The 19,072-nt window shown below is 46.2% G+C and overlaps 1 protein-coding gene across 6 annotated transcripts in view; it reads left to right on the top strand.

The window, feature by feature from the left end:
- The first annotated feature begins 339 nt into the window (after positions 1-339).
- tasp1 (taspase, threonine aspartase, 1) overlaps positions 340-19,072 on the top strand; it is a 33,083-nt gene continuing 14,350 nt past the window's right edge. Inside the window, exons 1-10 of one of the 6 annotated variants that reach the window (XM_072709498.1) lie at positions 340-357; positions 1,388-1,596; positions 2,061-2,128; positions 2,780-2,848; positions 3,301-3,421; positions 5,256-5,340; positions 5,987-6,066; positions 8,444-8,550; positions 12,903-13,025; positions 13,234-13,312. In XM_072709498.1, coding sequence (XP_072565599.1) covers positions 1,464-1,596; positions 2,061-2,128; positions 2,780-2,848; positions 3,301-3,421; positions 5,256-5,340; positions 5,987-6,066; positions 8,444-8,550; positions 12,903-13,025; positions 13,234-13,312 — 865 coding nt within the window. In that variant the 5' untranslated portion in view covers positions 340-357; positions 1,388-1,463. Of the gene's footprint in view, positions 358-552; positions 1,173-1,387; positions 1,597-2,060; positions 2,129-2,353; positions 2,391-2,779; positions 2,849-3,300; positions 3,422-5,255; positions 5,341-5,986; positions 6,067-8,443; positions 8,551-12,902; positions 13,026-13,233; positions 13,313-19,072 lie in introns of those variants that run through there. The other 5 variants (XM_072709499.1, XR_011989455.1, XM_023796302.2 and 2 more) reach the window with 5 other exon arrangements.

Here is a 19,072-nt window from a genome sequence, read left to right as displayed (position 1 = left end):
TTCGTTGGCTTCAAAACAAACGCTGCCTTTTTGCACAAACCAATTTCTGACTACAAGCTTCTCTTTCTCGCCCGTATTTACGGGTCATACAGGAGATCCAGGTGAAATTTACGAAAATTAAAACCACATACTTGTACAACAGCGAATAAAGTATTCTTTATTCAAAAAAAGTATTATGTAGACATTTATTAATTTCTGAAAGATAACCGGAATCTAATCCACACCCCACCCAGGTTAGTCAAGTAGGATTTTTTTGTCATATCCACATACAGTGGCACGAGATGAGGTTCCCCCAGGACCACGGTGAATGGAACTAAGGCAGGGCAAAAACACAGGACGGTACAAAACAGCGGGACTGTACGTAATGATTTACATGTATAGTGCTCTGAAAGTTCTATGTACGTTATATATATTATTCTAAAAATTCCACATACAAAGAATATTAGTGATGACAATAACGATCTACTACGGTTCGTGATTCGCGATCACTTCACTTCACTGCACTCACGCGCTCCAGCTGCCAGGGAAGCGTACGCGCATGCGTCACGTGACGCCGCTTTGCCAATGAACTAGGAAGTGATTTGCTCGGTGGCGTGTCGGACTGCACGGCGAAATGCCGAGATGAATGCGATGCGGCTCGTTTTCAAAGACCAGCGCCAAAAATAATAATCTAGCATCGATTGCAGCAAATTAGACAGCCGTCCGCTCGCACTGTCGAAAGGAGCCTATTTAACATGTGCAATCTGAACGTCTTTGACTCTGAATGTTTCCACGCAGCTCGCTAGTTAGCTAACGTTAGAAGTTTCCCCCCCATTCAGAAAAGCTTGCTAGCAAACTCTTGCAATTCAATCGACGGTGTCAACTTCTTGGAGTACAAACGGCATTATGTGTCTTTTTAACCATCTAACGTAGTAATAGCATTTTTGGATATTCTACACGTAAGGTTTAATTGTTGCCGTATTGAGTTAATTTAGCCGGCTGGTTAGCTAGCCGCATATCAAGCTAATTGCTAAATTCAGTTTACTTTGTGCTGATCACAAATAAATTTTAAGAACTGATGCATAGTAACAACTTAGGAACTTTCATAGAAATTTGTACAATTTCTAAACTCTCTGCGTCGCTTTGACTGAAAGCGAATGGACATGAAATTTACCAGCGTCTATATGCTTCTGGTGATTAGTAAGAGATGACTGTCTTGACTTCTCGGTATTCAAATCCAGAATTTTGAATTCAGTCACCATGTAAATGCCCTTAAAATACTTAATACATTCTGAATGACCCCGTACTGTTGTTATCGTACCTTCCCACACATTAGTCAGCATCAACGGCTCTCTTTACCTGCCACCGGCTTGCTTATTGTTTTCATCCCCATTCTCCGTGTTTTCAGCGCTCTGTCTCCTGCTATGATGCCTGTCCTTTGAGTGGCGGCCAGGGCATGATGCCTCCTGAGTCGGGCTGGGGTCATGGACAAAATAATCCAAGAAGCCGAGGTGCGGCTGCCCTCTACTTTCCTGCGAATCTCCGGCGGCTCGGCAGATACACCGAAGGACCAGCCACGGGACAGGAAGACAATGGGGTTTGTGCTGGTGCATGCAGGTTTGTTTTGACCAGTGCAATGACAGCCTGCTACAAAACCCATAACGACTGTCTATGCTTTTAACTCCTAGGATGTAAATAAGGGATACAGCTCTTTATGGTGTACTTGGGATCTTAATTGATGCATTTTAATTTTCTGTATTGGACTACTCCATTATTTATAAATGAATTGTCAGATTTTGTTCAGCCATTGTTTAACGAGGTTTGGCCTTTGCAGTCTGTAGTTATGACATAAGCTTCAGTTTCCCTCATTGAGCCATTATAGAGTGTCCAAGCCCATTCTGAACCAAAGTTTGCTTGCTTATAACTCAAGCCCTTTGTTGCAATACTTTTATTGATTGTGCCATACTTCATATGCCAAGGCATATTACTTTGTTTGAACTAACTAATGTCTGAGAACAATGCACCCTATGTGTCATAGGCAACTCAGCATTATTGTTGCTTATACTTCTTGTTTATTTCAGGCGCTGGTTACCACTCGGAGTCCAAAGCCAAGGAGTATAAGCATGTCTGTAAAAAAGCCTGCCAGAGGGTGAGTTTGCACCAGAGTACTCCTGTATGTTAAAAAGCAAGTAAAACTCTGCAGTGCAGTACCAGTGAGTATTGCGCAGAAAGAATGACTTTGTTATCCTGTGTTTTCTGTGTATTGGCAGTCCCTCTTGCCACAAGAAAAGTTCAAAATATGAAAAAAAACAGGGAAAGAACCTTTCTCCCCGTCTGTAATCAAAGCTGTTGCGGTATATCGTTTTATTTACAGGAATAAATCAAGAATGGCCAAAAGCATGCCAGAGAATGTAAGTCATGTGTGGATAGCAAAGCTACGTCATGCTAGAGGCTGTCTGGGTACAGCCAGACCTCAGGATAAAATTTATAGCCCAGTATCTCTTAAGGTGTTTTTCTCCACTTTTTTTTTTGTGTGAGATAGTACGTCTTAATTTAAAGGGCTGCTACATCATGTTATTGCCTCAAGACCACACGCTCACCTATATCTAAGTGTATTGCTGTTCCAATTGTTGTGCTGAAGTGTTCACTTTGATATATTTCTACTTTGACGAAAATGTTGCCAGTGTAAGTTGAATCCCATGGCCACATGGGGTAGTGGTGTCTGAGTTTTTTTTTTTTTGGTGCTAGAGGTCAGTGTTGAGCAGTGACCCTCATTATGTGCTTTGGACGTGTCTCTCAGGCTGTGGAGAAGCTGAACGCTGGTGCCCCAGCAGTGGAGGCTGTCACTGCGGCACTGGTGGAGTTGGAGGTGCGCTCCCACGTCACACCTTCCTGTTCTCTGGAACAGCGTTTCCCAACCCGGTGCCCAGACAGTCCACGATTTTGCTCCCTTCCAGCTCTCAGTAGGATGCTAAGACAGAGAAGAAAAATGTAGGCTGTTTGGCAGGGAATTGAGAGGGTGCAAAAAACATGGACTGTTTGGGGCTCCCTGTGGGCCATGTTGGGAAATGCTACACTACAGTACCTATGGAGTGTTACTCTTCTCAGGGTGCAATAAATCTGACTGTGTGATTGGCTGGGGGCGCGCAGTCATTTTAATGGCATCGTTCACAGAAACGCAAGCATGGCCCCGACACAGTGAGTCTAGCTCCTTTGTGAATGTTATCCAGCTGCTGGATGGAGAGCGAAGGGAAACAGCTGGAGGAATCCAGTGCCAAAAAAAGTCCGACAGGTGTCTTAAAAGTGGTTTGAACTTCACAGGATTCTCCTTTCACCAACGCGGGCATGGGCTCCAACCTGAACCTGTCAGGGGAGATTGAATGTGACGCCAGCATCATGGATGGAAAATCCTTGCAGTATGGGGCAGTGGGTGCCCTCAGTGGTAAGGTTTCTAAGCTAGTGAGTTTGTTCGTCACTGGTGTTATGTTTGTCCCTGGTTGTGCCTGTTCAATGGCGTGAGCTTCTGCATGATAAATCCCTTGCATTGCTTTCCCCTGGGTTGAATGGAGGGTCCTCTCAATCCTCCTTTCTTTTCAGTGTTCTGGCAGTTGTCTTTGGCTCTTGTAAAAATGGCCCCTTTGGTTGCCCATGCCGTTTCCATTATGCTGTACCCCACTGTGGGCTTCGCCCTGGGTGTGCTTTGGATTATGACAGGCGTAAGCCACAAAAAAAAAAAAAAAAAAAAAAACAGTCCGTTCAGACTCCAAGAGAATGTCACTTTGTGGAGTCTATTCCTCCGGAATGGGCAACTGGAGATGTTTTGCAAGAGTATTGAACCGTTCTTCCATAAGTAAGCCCTGGAAGGCCTCAAAGCTTAAAGAGCATTTGCATCCTACTGAAAGAGAATTGCCAAGGCACGTCGTCTACTCAAAAAGGCAGCAATCAGAGAACAGGAAGTGTTTACCGTCATAGCCAGAGCTGATAAGACTGCAGTGCTTTGCTCTAACAGTTAAACCATAAAATTGTTACATGGCAAAGAAATTCTTCTTGGCGCAAATTTATAATGCTCCCTGTCCATGCATTTCACATAAGGTTTTTGCTAGGAGGCAATTGAGAGTGAAGCCCTGTTCCAAGTATTTCCTTCTTTATTTCCTTCCTGTATACGTCTGCTTATATGTGTACGCTTGCATCCATGCGTGTGTAGATTTCAAGAGGCCAATTGCGGCTGCGTTTCTGGAACGCGCAGTAAACTCTCCGATCTACAGCCGAGAAATCCTGCGCATCGCACTTCATTAAATTGATCTCCAAAAAGACAGTCATCAGTATTTAAGAACAAGCTACTGTATCAGTTTATTAAACTAAAAACACAAGTGAAGAAAGAATTCAAGAATACTGTGTAATCCTTAGGACAGACAATCATCTTCAAATAGAGTAAACAATTACTGAATTACCATTTGCATTTCAGATGAATCCTTCCCCGTTGCGATTATGAACATGCCATGGTTGTCTAGATGGGAGCCGTATAGTTTCACCCTGTACTTCAGACATGTTGCCATGTAGTAAAATAACAGGTTTGAGCCCCCACCCCCTCGCCCGAATTATATTTGCTATCAGTTAGGCCAGGGGTGGCCAGTCTTATCCGCAAAGGGCCGGTGTGTATGCAGGTTTTTGGGGTAACCTTTAGGTCAGCTGTTCAAACCCAGGTGTGAGGACTCATCAGCCAATCAGTCCTCTAATTAGTAATCTAATTAGGGAGTTGCAGCGAAAACCCGCAGACACACCGGCCCTTTGCGGATAAGATTGGCCACCCCTGAGTTACGGGTAGCAAACATAAGTTTAAAACCCCCTTGCTGGACACACAAATGTACTTCTGGCTCTGGGCCTGCTGTCCTTTGGGATCCTATTGCCTTGCTGACTGAGGGCTTTGCTTGTGGACCCCGGCGATGGCTTTTGAACACAAGCTTGTTGTTCCCATTGGGTTCAGTTATCAGAGTGACAGTGGGAGTTGGAGACCTTGTCACAGAACACCGGATGTCTCAGCGAGAATTCACCGTAAATACATTCTCATTTTGTACTGATGTTCAGTCACCCTTCGGTGATCGATGTTAATGTGGGACACCGGTTACTCTGCCCAAAATAGAAAGTCTATTGGCTGCATAAGTGCCTTTTCAGTTCAACTCGCCACTTCTTTCCTTGTTTAATTGATTTCTTTTGCAGTCAGTATATCCCATTTGGGGTTACTGACACCTGTTGCTCTTGTTTATCTGTCCCGCCAGACATTAAGAATCCAGTGTTGGTGGCGAGCAGACTGCTGAGCGAAGCCCTCAAAGGAAAACTGTCTGCGGGTCGTGTTCCTCCATGGTAGGTCCTCCAGTCAGCAGTGGCACCTCTGCCACCTGCCCCCAAGGGAGCACCACCTTTGATGGGTTGCCCAGGCCTACAGTGGAGAGGCTCTGTTTTGACAGCATGTTCTTCAGATTAGGGTTTCCTTAGGAATCTGCGAAACTTAATATATCAGCTATTGCGTTCCTTCCCCTTGGAATATGGAATGTGTGAAATAGTGTTTTCTTTGAATTTGCTGAATTTAGTTCTTTTTAAACATGGGAGGACCATCACAGATGCAGAAGAAACAAGAAACAGGGCCCCTTTCTTCTCTTCAGGAATAGCGTTCGGCCAAAATCCGCATGATTCTGGCTGGCAGTCGCTCGTCATTTCCCAGAAAGCACCTGGATTTATTTTATCGATTCATTGCTTGCCGAGCGCTCTTGCTCCGAATGATTTTTAAACGGTTATGCATTTCTGTATTTCTGCATAAGTGCTTTTTAATTGTTGTATATCGAGACCTTTGTAGACTATTCAGTGAATTAGTGTGACTCTCCCAGTCCTTTATTTGGAACCACTGGAATGTTAAAGGCAAATGTTGTTTTGTCTGTCGGCTGTGCTTGTTACCTCACAGCGGTCATAATCACGCCCTCAGTAACATGCTCGGTTGGTTCTTCTGTCTCAGCTTTTTGGTGGGGCGAGGAGCCTATCACTGGGCACTGAGCCATGGGATACCATCCTGTCCTTCGGACAAAATGGCCACGAGTGAGTATTTCGCCCTCGTTGAGTCCTCAGAATGACCCTCCTCTCCGCTGATGCTCTTGCCAATGGACTTATGTAGGCCAGAAAAATGATGTTGATAAGGTGCACAGAGAACCAGCAGGGAACCATCTGAAGGTGCTGCTGACACTCAGATCCCTGGTGATGCCACAAGTGCAGCGCTCTTTCTCTCTCTCTCTCTCTCTGTCTTAAAAATCCAATAAACGGCACCACTGGAGTTGGCATGTGATATGTTTATTCTATTTATAGAGTGTTTGCACGCAATGCAGCCAGATATGTGTTAATATGAAGTCTCGCTATGTGGTACTGCAGAGCTGGAATGCTTTGTTCTGTCCATTTGTACAGCTGGGTCTCTCAGTTTTACCTTCATTCCCCCCCTCATCATATCAGAGCATTTCTGCGTGCACCTTGCTAACCGGTGCTATAGCGAGCTTAAGACGTTTCGATCCAATTCCTTAATCACATGATTAAGGGTTTCTTTTAACATCCTTACTGTACTAATGAGTTGCACATATCAAATACACACATGCTGACTGTGACTGATTTCCTTGCATATTTAGTTCTTCAGAAAAACACTTGGGCCCATTTCCCTTCCTGAACTGAGCAGCTACAATTCAGCAGTTATTTTATAAAAACTTCACATTGCATCTACAGCCGTGGAAAAAATTGAGACCACAGCGCCACTTTTTGTTTCACTCATTTCCCAATTTATGGGTGTGCGTCTGTGAATAATATATATTTTTCTGCAAACTGCAGCCTGGTTCTTCCCTGCTTCTCATTAATGAAGGGCTTCTTCCTTGCTTTATGGGACCCTCAGTCCTGCTTCTCAGAGCCTGATACGAACTGTCCTAGCAGTGCACCTCACACTTGCACTTAATGATTCCCATTCCTTTTGAAAGTCACTTGACGTCATATAAGTTAATGGTCATGTTTGGCATTAGAAAGTCACTTCTGCGCTTTACCTGGCTGGTTTCTGGTGCTTCCCAGAGAGTCTCCTGCTTCACCTTGTTCTTGTGTGCTGCTGTCTTAGAAATTTTGAACCTGAAAGAAAACTGTTGCTCAGCATAGCCTTCTGCCAGCAGAACCACAATTAAACCATAATTTAAAAATACAGATTTGTTTAAAAATATAGAGTGGTCTCAATTTTTTCCACGGCTTTATATCTCAGTTTTAAATTCATTTATCATCTCCATCATAATTCCACAACAGATTTACTACTTGTGAATTCAAGTGTTTTTGATCATGAAAGCTGTATGATGGATTTAAAGCTGAACCCTTCAGTGCTGATTTATTGTCCTCTGAATACATTCTGTAAATATGAAGCTATTTTTCATTTTTGAGTCATGTTCCTGAATGTTCGGATCACGTAGGTTATTTTAGTAGTGTATTAGTGAATCTGAGTGACTCACTTTTATAACACCAGACAACCTGCTCGTCTGACGATACTTTTCCTCATTGAGACAAAGCGCACTGTGCTTTTTAATAGGAGCTCGCTGCATTCCATTTTCTGTTCTGTAAACGTCTTTATAGCACTTGTGTTTCATAATTACACTTAATAGTTTTGACGCATGCAAAGCAAATTGTTTTGCAAGTGGTGATATTCTTCCTGATTGTCCCTTTAACAAAATGTGTGTGTAATCCATTGCCATGAATCTTGAGCCAAAAGCACATTTTTTTTTTTTTTATGTTGAATTGTTTGTTGGATCCTAAACTGTTCTGGATTAGGAACCTCATTTCTGTTTACTGCCACGTGCGCTGCATACTCTCATCTTTGATCGCTGGTAGTCAGGGCAACCGTTCTTGGCTAGTCTGCGGAGCGGGCATTGGATCGAGCCCTGGGTTTTCGTTCCCCTGCCGCCAGCGTCCGAATGCCTGGGATGCATCATCTGATGGCGCGGTGCGGATTTAGCGGGCTCTGATGGCTGATGGCTCCGTGCCTGCGGGCTTGTTGTCACCACCCCCTGGACAGGACTGGAACAGCTTGGCGTTTCTGATGGTTTGCAGGCGAAAATGAAACTTGGAGCCAGTTTTTGCACCAATGCTAAAAAGCTTATATGAGGTGGAAGAAAACACTGAGATCTTAAGGTTTTCAAGTCCTAGGAGAAGAACATCTTTAAAACCCAGGTCCCAAGTACAGAAGTACTTAGATTCATGAATCGCTTGAGTAAAAATTCAGCAATCTTATTGGAATATGTCCGTTTCTTTGGTTTGTTGCGCAAACAATGTGAATCTGACACATTGTAGCAAAACCCAAACATTCTCAGGTATTTCCCATTCTCATTTTTTCCCCCCTTTGAAAAATAATCAGATTTTGCGATTTTGAGATGTTCCTGTCTTTCTCCCCCCTCCCGTATGTGTGTAGAGTTCAGTTTGTCCGCCTACAAGAGGAACAGGCGGAAAATAGAGCTGGCGGAGAAGGTGGAGTCTGACTACGTGCAGGCGAAGAAGAGAAGACAATCAAGTGAGAACGTGAGTGGCCTCCGTCACTGCCAGGAAGGAAGTGATTGATTAGGAATTCGGCACAGGTCTTAATTCGGCATTCCTTATGCCGTCAGAGAGGGAAAATTTAACCAGTCATTCTGGGGCTTCCCATCTTAGTATTTAAATTGCTGCGCTAGATTATCTGTACACAGAATTTAATAGGGACAGAGCGTCTGTAAGCAGGCGATGAGGGCTTCTGGTAAATGCAGATTTGAATGTGAAATCCAGAGAGGTGGGTTCTGTTCTTCCTGAGGTGTGTTTCCTTTGAAGCTGCGGGGCCTGACTTAGACTTCAAAGCAAGTAGCGATTGCTCCTTATCAGTCTGAAGACGGCGCTCTTAGCTGACACCTAATGTTCGACAGCCTGGATGAATGTCCTGCGCTCACCTATGGCGCTTTTCCATTGGCATACAGGAATCGACCTGTACCGTGAAGAGAGAGCAGTCACAGTGCAGTCCCGGCTCGCTTCGATTTTCCCCTGCAGAACAGTCGGCTCAGTATCGGCGTGGCTGGGTTAGAGAGCGACAGTGAAGGAAAACCAAGCAGGCGCTTGTTTGCTGTTCACACAGTGTACGTCGTGATTTGTTATATGCTAATTTCCGCTAGCACGTCTGTGAGAATCTTATGTTAGCATCAGACTGTAGTGGATTTAGCATTACTTTGCGAAAATTTGCATTATGAATCTATTCCGTTCAGTCTCCATATAAAATATGTCCCTTTCACCTTCATATAATCCGAGCACATGGACACAGATTACTGGTTCTGTCTCGTCCCCATGTATTTCGACCAATCAGATAGCTGATGCAGCCAAACTCGGGTTGGTCACGCTTTCGCCCCTGCTAGTAAGCAGTGTCAGCACAGGTATGGGTCGGGTACGACTCGGTTGCTGGTGGCAGTGGAAAAGCACCATTAGCCATTAATGTGGTGCAGGTATGTCCATTTCTGTGCAGCGTCTGTGCACAGGTTTCCAGCGTCTGTGGAAACCTTTCATCCCTGCTGCCGGCATTCGGGGTTGGGGGGTTGTTTTAGAGGCTTCAATTACTGCATAACTACTGCAGATTTCAATAACCCATAATTGCCAAAAGGGGGGGGGGGAACATGGATTAAGCAGCTATGTAAACAAAGGATTAACTCTTGTGGTCTGCTGCTGTTTGGATTGGCCTTGTCTGTGACAGAGGAGGGAGGAACAACAAATTGTGGCACTGCGGGATCTTCCTGGCCTCAGAGTCCCGCTGTGGCCCCCAAGCCGCATGGTGCTGTCATCACGCCCTTTGACCCTCATGACTGCTTACATGCATAGCTGAAGCTGTGGGTCACCGCCACCCTTGCCTTAGAGAGGAAAGGCTGGCATCGGCATCCAATCAGAGAGAAGAAAGGAATCCTCAGCCAATCGGAATAGCAGCCTTAGAAATTGGCAGTGGGGAGCTGTCCGTATGTCTAGTGTAATTAAAAAGTTACATTTACATCATGTGCCTTGAATTCCAGGTAGGTCAGTTTCAAACGGCGTTTTTTTCTGTGGGCGTCGTAAGCAAACGTAAAATAATATATTTGAAATGGGATGATTTTCTTCTTGCATTTTAAGGCCTGCAACAATATAACAATGAAAGGTTTTTACTAAGAGTATTAACTAAACCCCTTCACAAAGGGAGAGAAGCTCTTGTTTCAGATAGCATGGTTTGTGTCAAAGCCGTCCACATCTGCTGCATTTTATAGGTCACAGTTCGTTTGCTCTTTGTGATATTTCATAGCGTTGATCTTTTTCCTGTCCTCTTTGGATCTTTTTCTCCTCTAATGATGGAAGCGGGATGGGGCATTTGGAAAGTCGCGCGTACACACACACACACACACACACACACACACACACACGCACACACACACACGCACGCACACATACGCACACACACACACACAGGAGTTGTAAAAGTTGTTTTCTGCTCATTAGCGTGGGGCCGCTGCTGTTTCCATCTCACCCTTTTTCAGCGTCTTTGAAAAGCCCGGTTGTGGTTTCTGTCACAATCGCGAATCCCCGGCGGAGGAGATGCTCGCTCTCTCTTCCTGCCGGAAAGGCTTTGTGTCCTGGACCTCCCTGTTTGCTGTGGGATTCTCTGGTGAAGGTGGGAAAAAATCCCAATCTATGGCTCTCACATCCGGGGAATAAAATGGTATGATGTCCTCCCTGAATAGTGCCGTGAGTGTCCATCTTCTTCGGTCTGTCTTTTCGCTCTGCCTGCTTCCCATCTTGAAATTATTATGTAAATTCTTCTGTGTAGCGTAGTTAATCATGTTTACCCCCTTTTTTTTGGTTAGAAATTGGCGCGTGCGGGTGTGAGAGGTGTATTTTGACTTCAAAAGCGCCGGCTTTGGGAGGATGTGGGCCCTGTTTGACTGAACTGGGGTAGAGGTACGAGGTGGAAGTACGAGGTGCGGGGTGGAGGTACGAGGTGGAAGTACGAGGTGCGGGGTGGAGGTACGAGGTGGAGGTGTGCCTGGCCCTCTCAGGTTTACCTTTATTCCACATTGCTGTGTGGTCCGTCTGCGTGAAAAGGAACCGCACAAGCAAACGTTTTAATAAATTAACTGGTGGGGGCGGCGGGGGGGAGGGGTCACTGACGGGTTATTAGGCATAAATCTTGGAGATTAAATCATAATAGAAGCCTAGGCAAAGTTCAGCCAGTTCTGTTATTTGACTGGAAAGACAAACATTTGGCTTGCTTGGCCGTGTCTGTCCTCCACATTGCATTGATATTACAGGATGTGGGGGGGGGCTGCTTTTGCTGGGATGAGGGTGGATGGGGTGGGGGGGTGCCTCGTCTGTGAATGGGGGGGGGGGGATAAAGCAGCGGTTCCTTGAAAAACAATTTAAATTGCTCCAGCTTCCATTTTTATCGAGGGGAACGTCTTCAGAGGGCAGAGGAAAGGAAAGCTTCCACGAGGCCGCGACTTAATCCTGTTTTCCTTAGTTTGCTACCCTTAGTTTTGTCTGCTATTAAGTGGATATTAATTAAAAAGGAAAGAAAATGGAAGTTTTAATTGCTCTGGCGTTTATGGAGGCCTGTAATGATGTTGGCTAGAAGTACTTAACCAATGTCATTTTTTGCACCATTCCTGTCATTATCTGGTGCGATTTGCATCCAGGAACAAATTTCTTCCCATTGTGTGCTGTGCCCTGTCTTCCTGGCCTCCTTAAATTCGGTTGGTCTCTAACAGGCGTGACTTTTAAAAATGTCTTAGTTATTTACTCTAATTGCTTACCCTGTTTAGTTGCATGTCTCAATTAAAAAAAAAGAAGAAAAAATCTCATTTTTATTTTCAGTGTGTAAAACTTTGGACTGCATTTTATGTAGAAAGTTGCTATGTAAAAAAAGATGATTTATTATTATTATTATTATTATTATTGTTATTATTTATTTTGGATCCCAGCTGACTGCTTGTTGTACTTCTTTGTAGTCTTGATCTTGTGGGGTTATCCTCCTTTTGGATGTGCTGATCTGCACCCATAACCCTCATGGTTATTATGGATCCAGGGCCTTTTTAAGAACAGCATTTCCTCAAGGTGCACTCGTCCCGCCCCTTCCCTGCTGAGTAGCCAATCAGGCGGTAGCTCCTGTCAGCAGTGAAGCATCCCAGTCGTGCGTGTGCATTTGCACGTTCCCGGCTAAAAGGTTATCCTCAGACTGAGTCTCCCTTTCTGTAGGGCCTCCCGTTAGCTCCAAAGAGATGGAAATGAAGCCCTTTCAAGGAGCCCAATCCTTTGTTTTCCAGTTTGTATTTTTTCATTAAAAAGACCGCCGTTGCCCCTATGATGTGGTGATTACGACTGGCCGGGTTTTGATTTCTATTTTTTTTTGCAATATAAATTACTTTTTTGACCTTCAGACCTTTTTTTTTCCAAGGCACACAAACAATAATGTTTTGCCGATGTTTTTTTTTTTTTGTCTTCCCAAAAGTAACACTTGCTCAGTTTTGGTGCGGGGATGCTTTCTGCTAACAGATTTTAAAGTCCTGTTTATTATTAAACAACAGCAGCAATAATAATAATAGTTCTTATTAATGCTGTCAGCAATGTGCAGGAGGGTGGAATGGAACAACTGAAGTGCCAGAAATCGCAGTGCATGATCAGGAGAATTCCTCTGCTTCTGAGGAGGAAGTAATTTGGAATTTGAAATGGAATTTTGGGGACCAGTTTTCTTTAAGATGAGATCCGTATGAGGCTAAAAGATGACGGCATGACCTTGGGCCTCTTCCAGCACCGAAAACACCCATCTATCAATACCGGACCTGGCGTCCTGTTGCAAGCTGTAGACCTACTTCTGCTGACAGCCTGTCCTATCGATCCCTCAGCAGGAGAATGGCTCTGGGTCTCTGGACACGGTGGGGGCTGTCGTGGTGGACCAGGAAGGCAACGTGGCGGCGGCAGTATCGAGCGGAGGCCTTGCCATGAAGCATCCGGGTAGAGTTGGCCAGGTAGGGCCCCTCCCATCTTCAGATCACCCTTCACACGCGGCATGAAGCCCCTGCTCGAAGCTAGGAAGGCCCTCTGACTTTCCACCAAGACTCCCTTGACATTCCTGTTTAACATCATCCTGCTTGTATGATTCACCGGTTCCCACACCAGCATGGAATGGCATGAGTAGTAACCGCGGTGATGTTCTCTGGACTTGTGTGTCTTTAGGCAGCTCATTACGGGTGTGGCTGCTGGGCCGAGAACGCCTGCAACTTGAATCCGTACTCGACAGCTGTGAGTACCTCAGGTATCGCTACGCCGCCCGCCGTCTTCTCAAGAGTGTTACCTTTCTGAGGCCAGTATGCATGTGTGTGGTTGTTTCTCTGTGCCTGCATGTGTTCCCCAGGTACTGGCGTTTGAGTGCCTGTGTTACTCTTGTGTCCCAGGTCAGACTTCTTTATTCAATGAAGTGTTGAGCCATGACCCCTTGTAGACCAGCTGTATCCTCTTACCAGCTTCCTCGACTTTCCATGCATTGACCCGCTGGAAATCACTTTCTTCCAGGATTTCCTTCCTCACTTATTCTTGGTGCGATGGTCTGAGAGGAGAACTTTTGAACCGTTGTCTTGGAACGTCGACTATCTGCCTAGCTACTTACGATACTTGACCAGCCCGCTTTGGGCGACATGGTTCATTTTGAACGGAGGTGTGAGTGACTGTGGAAAAGGAGGTTGACTTTGGATCGAATTGCCCTGCGGTTTCGGGTGTGAGGAAGGGCGATTTATTAAAATACATAAACAAGAGTGAAGTCAACCCGAGCAGTTCCCTGCAGCCCATGATTCATGTTTAGAGTGAATCAGGAATTAGACCCGGCCGCAAGGGCTACTCTGGTAGCATAGCTTCCCCTCGCTCTGTGAGCCACGTATGATTCAGTTTGAGTCAGAGGCTTTTTGGTTTTCCGCACTGCATAGTATCAGTAGTACTCATAGCAGGTAGTCACTCTGCACAAATAAATTGAAATCGTCTTCTTTGGGGCAGTCTGAATGTGGGTCTTTTTAATGCATTTCTGCTTAGAGCTTTGCATCAAAGCTGCGGGACCTTAGGGATTTCGTTGTGTGACTGTCTAGTTGCAGGTTAATCCCCTTTTCTAATCCACCTGTCTTTTAATGTCAGCTGGATGCGTTGCGTCATAGTCAATAATTCATCCGCTCAGCTGGAACACATCTAAAACATCCCTTTTCTTCATCTTTCACCGGTCAGCGTAGCATTAACTGATTAATGCCTGCCCTACAGATGCTGAGACAGTTGTAATTGAGTAGAAAACACATCTCTGGTCTTTTCTTTGGCCCCGTTTCAGTTGCCGGCGCCCCCGCTGAAGAACTGGCAGAGGTACAGAGTGTAATGCTTTGAGTTAAAGCCTGTTTATGTGGAGAAAGTTCAGCACGCGAAACGCAGGCCCTTTTCCCTGGGCTCCTCGAAAATAGCCTACAACAGCCGTAATAAAGCGTAGACTGGATCAGACGATTTATGCTGCAGCGCCGGAGTGTGTGTTATTTTCTCTGAGAGCCTTTTTTTCCCCCTCTGTTGTGCCATGTTATTCTGTGCTGCTTTTATGGGGCTGCATTTACATGACGGTGAGAAGAGCCACTCTGGGATTCAGTCTCATGGAGGCCATAGACTCTCATTAGGTTACGCAGGGAAAGGTTAAAGATCAGAGGTGAGCCGTATATCCCAAAGCACTTTTACACGAGGGAAGCATCTCTCAGGTCGTGAGTCCTGCCTTCCAGGCCCTTTGCCCATTATTTAACTTAACTCAGTTGCCATTTTCTATTTCAGTCTGGTGTGGCGTTCATCCAAGCTTTAACTGGCTTCATCTAAGTAGAGATGGTGGGATGTCACTGTGTATAGTGTTTGCCCTACCTTCTGGGTGTGAGGGATGCATAAATTTCCGATCCTGGTCCAAGATGGTTACAGGTTAGTTGTGTGTGGTAGCCAGCAACCCAGCAGTAGATGAGGATCCATGATAGATTGAATTTTTGGAGCGCCATCCTCTTCTAGCTGCCGAACTGTTTTCGAGCAGCAATTATGGATTGCAAAAACAAAAACCGCACTTTTGTAAGAGCAGCCCAGTCGTAAGGAGCTCGCATATCCAAAGACATGAGAGGAACCCCAATCTGTAGCCACGTCTTGGTGGGGGCCATGTTTTTCAAAACTAAATGAGATTTTCTGCTTTCTTCTCGATTCTTGCCCCCAGGCTTCCCTTCCTTTGACTTTGTCTTGTACGCTAATGCGGCCTGTCACAGGAATTAGACGTCCACCCCGTTCTGACCACGTTTGCTCCGACCAACAAAGGGTTGGCGTGTACAGTCCATTTGTTTGTGTTGCGTGTGTGTGTGTGTGAGAGAGAGAGAGAGCGTGCCTGCATGTCTAAGCTTCAAAAGACGACAGCTTAAAAGCCCTCGGGAGGACAGCCCTATATCGGGCCGCCATGCCATTGTTGTCACCATCTAAAAACACATGGCTCTGCAGAGACGTCACGTTATCCCAGCCTTTGACATGATGCAGAAATCGGCAGTATGGCGTTTCATTATTTCTCTGTTTTACCCAACGAGGAATCCTGATGCCCCTCGGCATGGAAAGCCCCGAGCTGGGAATCTCTTGTGCATCTCTGCAAACACTTTCCCCCATATGGGCCTGGTAAAACCCAGAAGCCATTCAGTAGCCCTCTAGTTGATGGTAGGCTTACCCATAATCCTCCTGTGCTAAATGTATTGACCATCACCAATGGAAGAATGTGCATATCGCGGGGGCGGGAGAGACAGTGAGGGCCTTGCCTGGAAAGACTGAGTGTGATTTTTTTTTTATGGAACTTAGAGGCTTTTACAGCCAAGGAATGGGATGGAAGGAGGGACAACAGTGTCTGCCTGTTTGGCTGTTATCACATTGTGTTAGTGCACCTCCACCCCCTTTGGGGTAAAAGGGCAGTTCTGTCTGATAACCCAAGGTGCACAGGGGCACCGGAGGGCAGGTAGGGTCTTTGGTGCGAGCCCTGTGATGGCGTGGCACTCCTGGGCCGGATCACTCACAGGCCCCCGTCAGCAGGCCTGGTCCTGGTTAGAGGTGTCCGCGGCCTGTGATTTGTGGCCCTGAGTCACAGCAGTGATGCGTTGTTTACCCTCTGCCTCAGTGGCTCGTCCCTGCCGTCTCCTTGGCTCAGGCAGGAGGCAGCTGAGGGGGGGGGGGGGGGTCTCCATCAGGCACGCTTATTAATTACCGGCTAACTGGAGACTGCCTCTTTTGGTTTTGGTTTTAATTTCAATTTCCCAGCATGGAGATATTTGTATGCGCTAAAAACAAAATTGGAATATCTCCCCCCCCCCACCAGAATATATTTTGTCACAAACTGTCCCCCCCCCCCCCTCCCCAGTTCACCACCAGCCTTTTCTTTCATGTTCTGTAAAATTGGAAACGTGTGCAGAGGGGGGATATGAATGTGTGTTCCTCTGGGCACCTGCTTTTAATTTCCGAACTTAAAAGGCATCCTCATCAAAAGGAGTTCTGACACTCCGGGCTTGGGCCCTGCTAACACCCCCCACCCACACCCCTGTCACATGTGGCGCTCCATCGTAAGACCCAGCCTTCTGCAGCCTTGTTTCGCTCTGGTTCCGCTGGGCACAGTACTCGGGTTGTCTCTCTTTCTCTCTCTTTCATCTGCCAGTTCCTACGTGATAAAACGGATTTTGACGATGGGGGACCTTAAGAAAATGTCATTAGTTTTTCAAAGATTCCCCATGTTATCTGACGGATCTATAAATTTAGAGAAGAGGCTGATTTTGATACTTTCTCTGCAAAATTTTGTCCTCTTCTAGTAATGCCTGGTCAGGACTGTAGGGATTAAGGATTCTTCTCAGAAAGGCTAATACATAAGGTAGTATATCCCCAGACTGACATGCCAGCCCAGCCCATGAAATGGAACTCTTTTTTTTCTTCATTTGCCATTTACAGGTGTTTCTTTTCAATGCGCTTTCCCTTGAAACACACATACAGGTAAGCAGGGTCTTCTCGGGGGTTTAGGGGCCCCAAGACGCATCGCGGGCCCGATCACGAGCGCTACCCTGCCCAAGCGGAGTTCTGAGTCACCGGATCACCTGGACGGTGTGGTTTGTAGATCGTGGGAGGAAGGCAGAGCAGCAGAAGCAATGTGATTAAGTGCCTCAGTCAGTCCCATAACTGAGGGGTGTCCACGCGTAGCTGCATGGGTCGGGGGGGGGGTGAGCGCTTCACCCGTGCCGTAGGGGCCCGCCAGTTTGGCGGGTTTGGGCGCCGGGCCCCTGTGGCCGTCCGGGTCGGCGGCCCAGACGCCCCTGAGGTTGACAGACTTACATAGTGTGGTTTTGCTGGCTTGGTAACTATACAGCGACAGCAATCCGGGACCTGACCGCTCTGCATGTATATATTTTTAAAATAACCCCCGAGCTGCAGTGGGTGCCTTTATTTATGCTACACTCTACTGTTTTCGTCTCGGGGGACAGTGAAAATACCATTGGCTTCATGCCCCACGAGCGATTTTAAAATGTACTCTGAGGATGCATTTCTCGTCCTCTATTTGCGGCATGCAGATCGGCGCTGAGTGTATTTCGGATTCGCTCTCGTAGGTCCGGCATCAGACGCTGGGAAGCTGCACGTCTGGTTTGAGCGTCCTTTGTTTTGTTTTTTTTTAGACTTATGCGGTTAGATTGCATCTCTGCTCTGGACACAGATATGCCCTGGAATTCCTCGATCGGTCTTAGGAGCGTGCCTTTCACAATTGCAGCGTCCCTTCGCCCACATGAGGAAGGGTATTACGGAGCAGGATTGTGCAAGGCGAATGGTGATACCACACAATCTTCACCACCAATCAGGCGGCAAAGGGAGTCTCTGCCACATGTCATGTCTATACTATATTTCTATCTCCCACATTTTATATTATATTGATTATTTTTCATTTGCATTACGACCAATAACCAACGACCTGAGACCAATGAGAACACAATTTTCCAGCTCAGTGTAACTCCATGTGTCACATATCTGAAGCTGATGATAAGATATTTTGACTCTCCCACATGCACCCAACCTCACTAGTGAACTCCTGCCTAACCCCACGGTTGAAGCGGGATGTCACTCGTGCCCCCAGCAAGTCCTCCCAGTGGGGGCCTGGTAACCATTACTCCAGACCCCGCGCTCTTAAGAGACTCTCTTCTTGCTGTGAAGAGACCGTATCGGCAAATGTTCTCCCCGAGTTTCAAACGCTGACTCGTGGCTTCGCTGACTCCTCGTGGGACGCTGGTGTTGGGCCCAGCTCATGCCACTTTGGTAGATTTGTATGGTGACACATACTCTACCAGGTTAAAGGGGACAGACATGAAGACTAAATATGCCCCTTAGTCATTCTTGTTTTGTACAGATTTTTAAGACACTCCCCCTTTTAAATTTATGAAATGCATTCATTGGTATTTTCTTCCATTGATAAATGCTGAGTACTCTAAAGCAGAAAAGAACTACGCAAACTTAAAAACAGATATGCATTTGCGATTTCAGTAACGCCTTTAATTAATCCTTGGTACTTAATAATTCTGTCCTTATTTTGGAGCACAATAAAGTGTATGTGAATGTTTTTTATTTTTATAGCTGCTGTATATAGATTTAATCGGTTAAGGCGTGTGTTTGGGTGCATTGTGCAGCGAGGGCCTTCTGACTGTGGTGGGGGAAATGGGCCGTCACAAATGCTCCTTAGCGAAGAGCTTTAACGCCATGTTTGCGGTGCAGTCGTGACGCAGACGGCCAGGACCAGCAGGTCGGCCCCTGCGGTGAACGCTAACAGCAGCTGGCCATGAATCATAGGCCACCTCCCGCCATTACGCCCCAGGAACGCCAAGACATCTCCCAAGACTTTTCACACCCTTCAAGGGGGATTTGGCCAAATCCCATTTGTGTAGAGGCTGCGACAAGGAGCGTCGCGTGAGCACTTTTGTGCGTGTGTGTGCGCGTATACAAGTCTTTGTGGGGACTCACGACTTATTTCTATGGG

This window comes from Paramormyrops kingsleyae, chromosome 3, assembly GCF_048594095.1.
Source record: "Paramormyrops kingsleyae isolate MSU_618 chromosome 3, PKINGS_0.4, whole genome shotgun sequence".
NCBI lineage: Eukaryota > Metazoa > Chordata > Actinopteri > Osteoglossiformes > Mormyridae > Paramormyrops > Paramormyrops kingsleyae.
The sequence above is the reverse complement of the archived record's forward strand: the minus strand, read 5'-3'. Positions and strand labels throughout refer to the sequence as shown.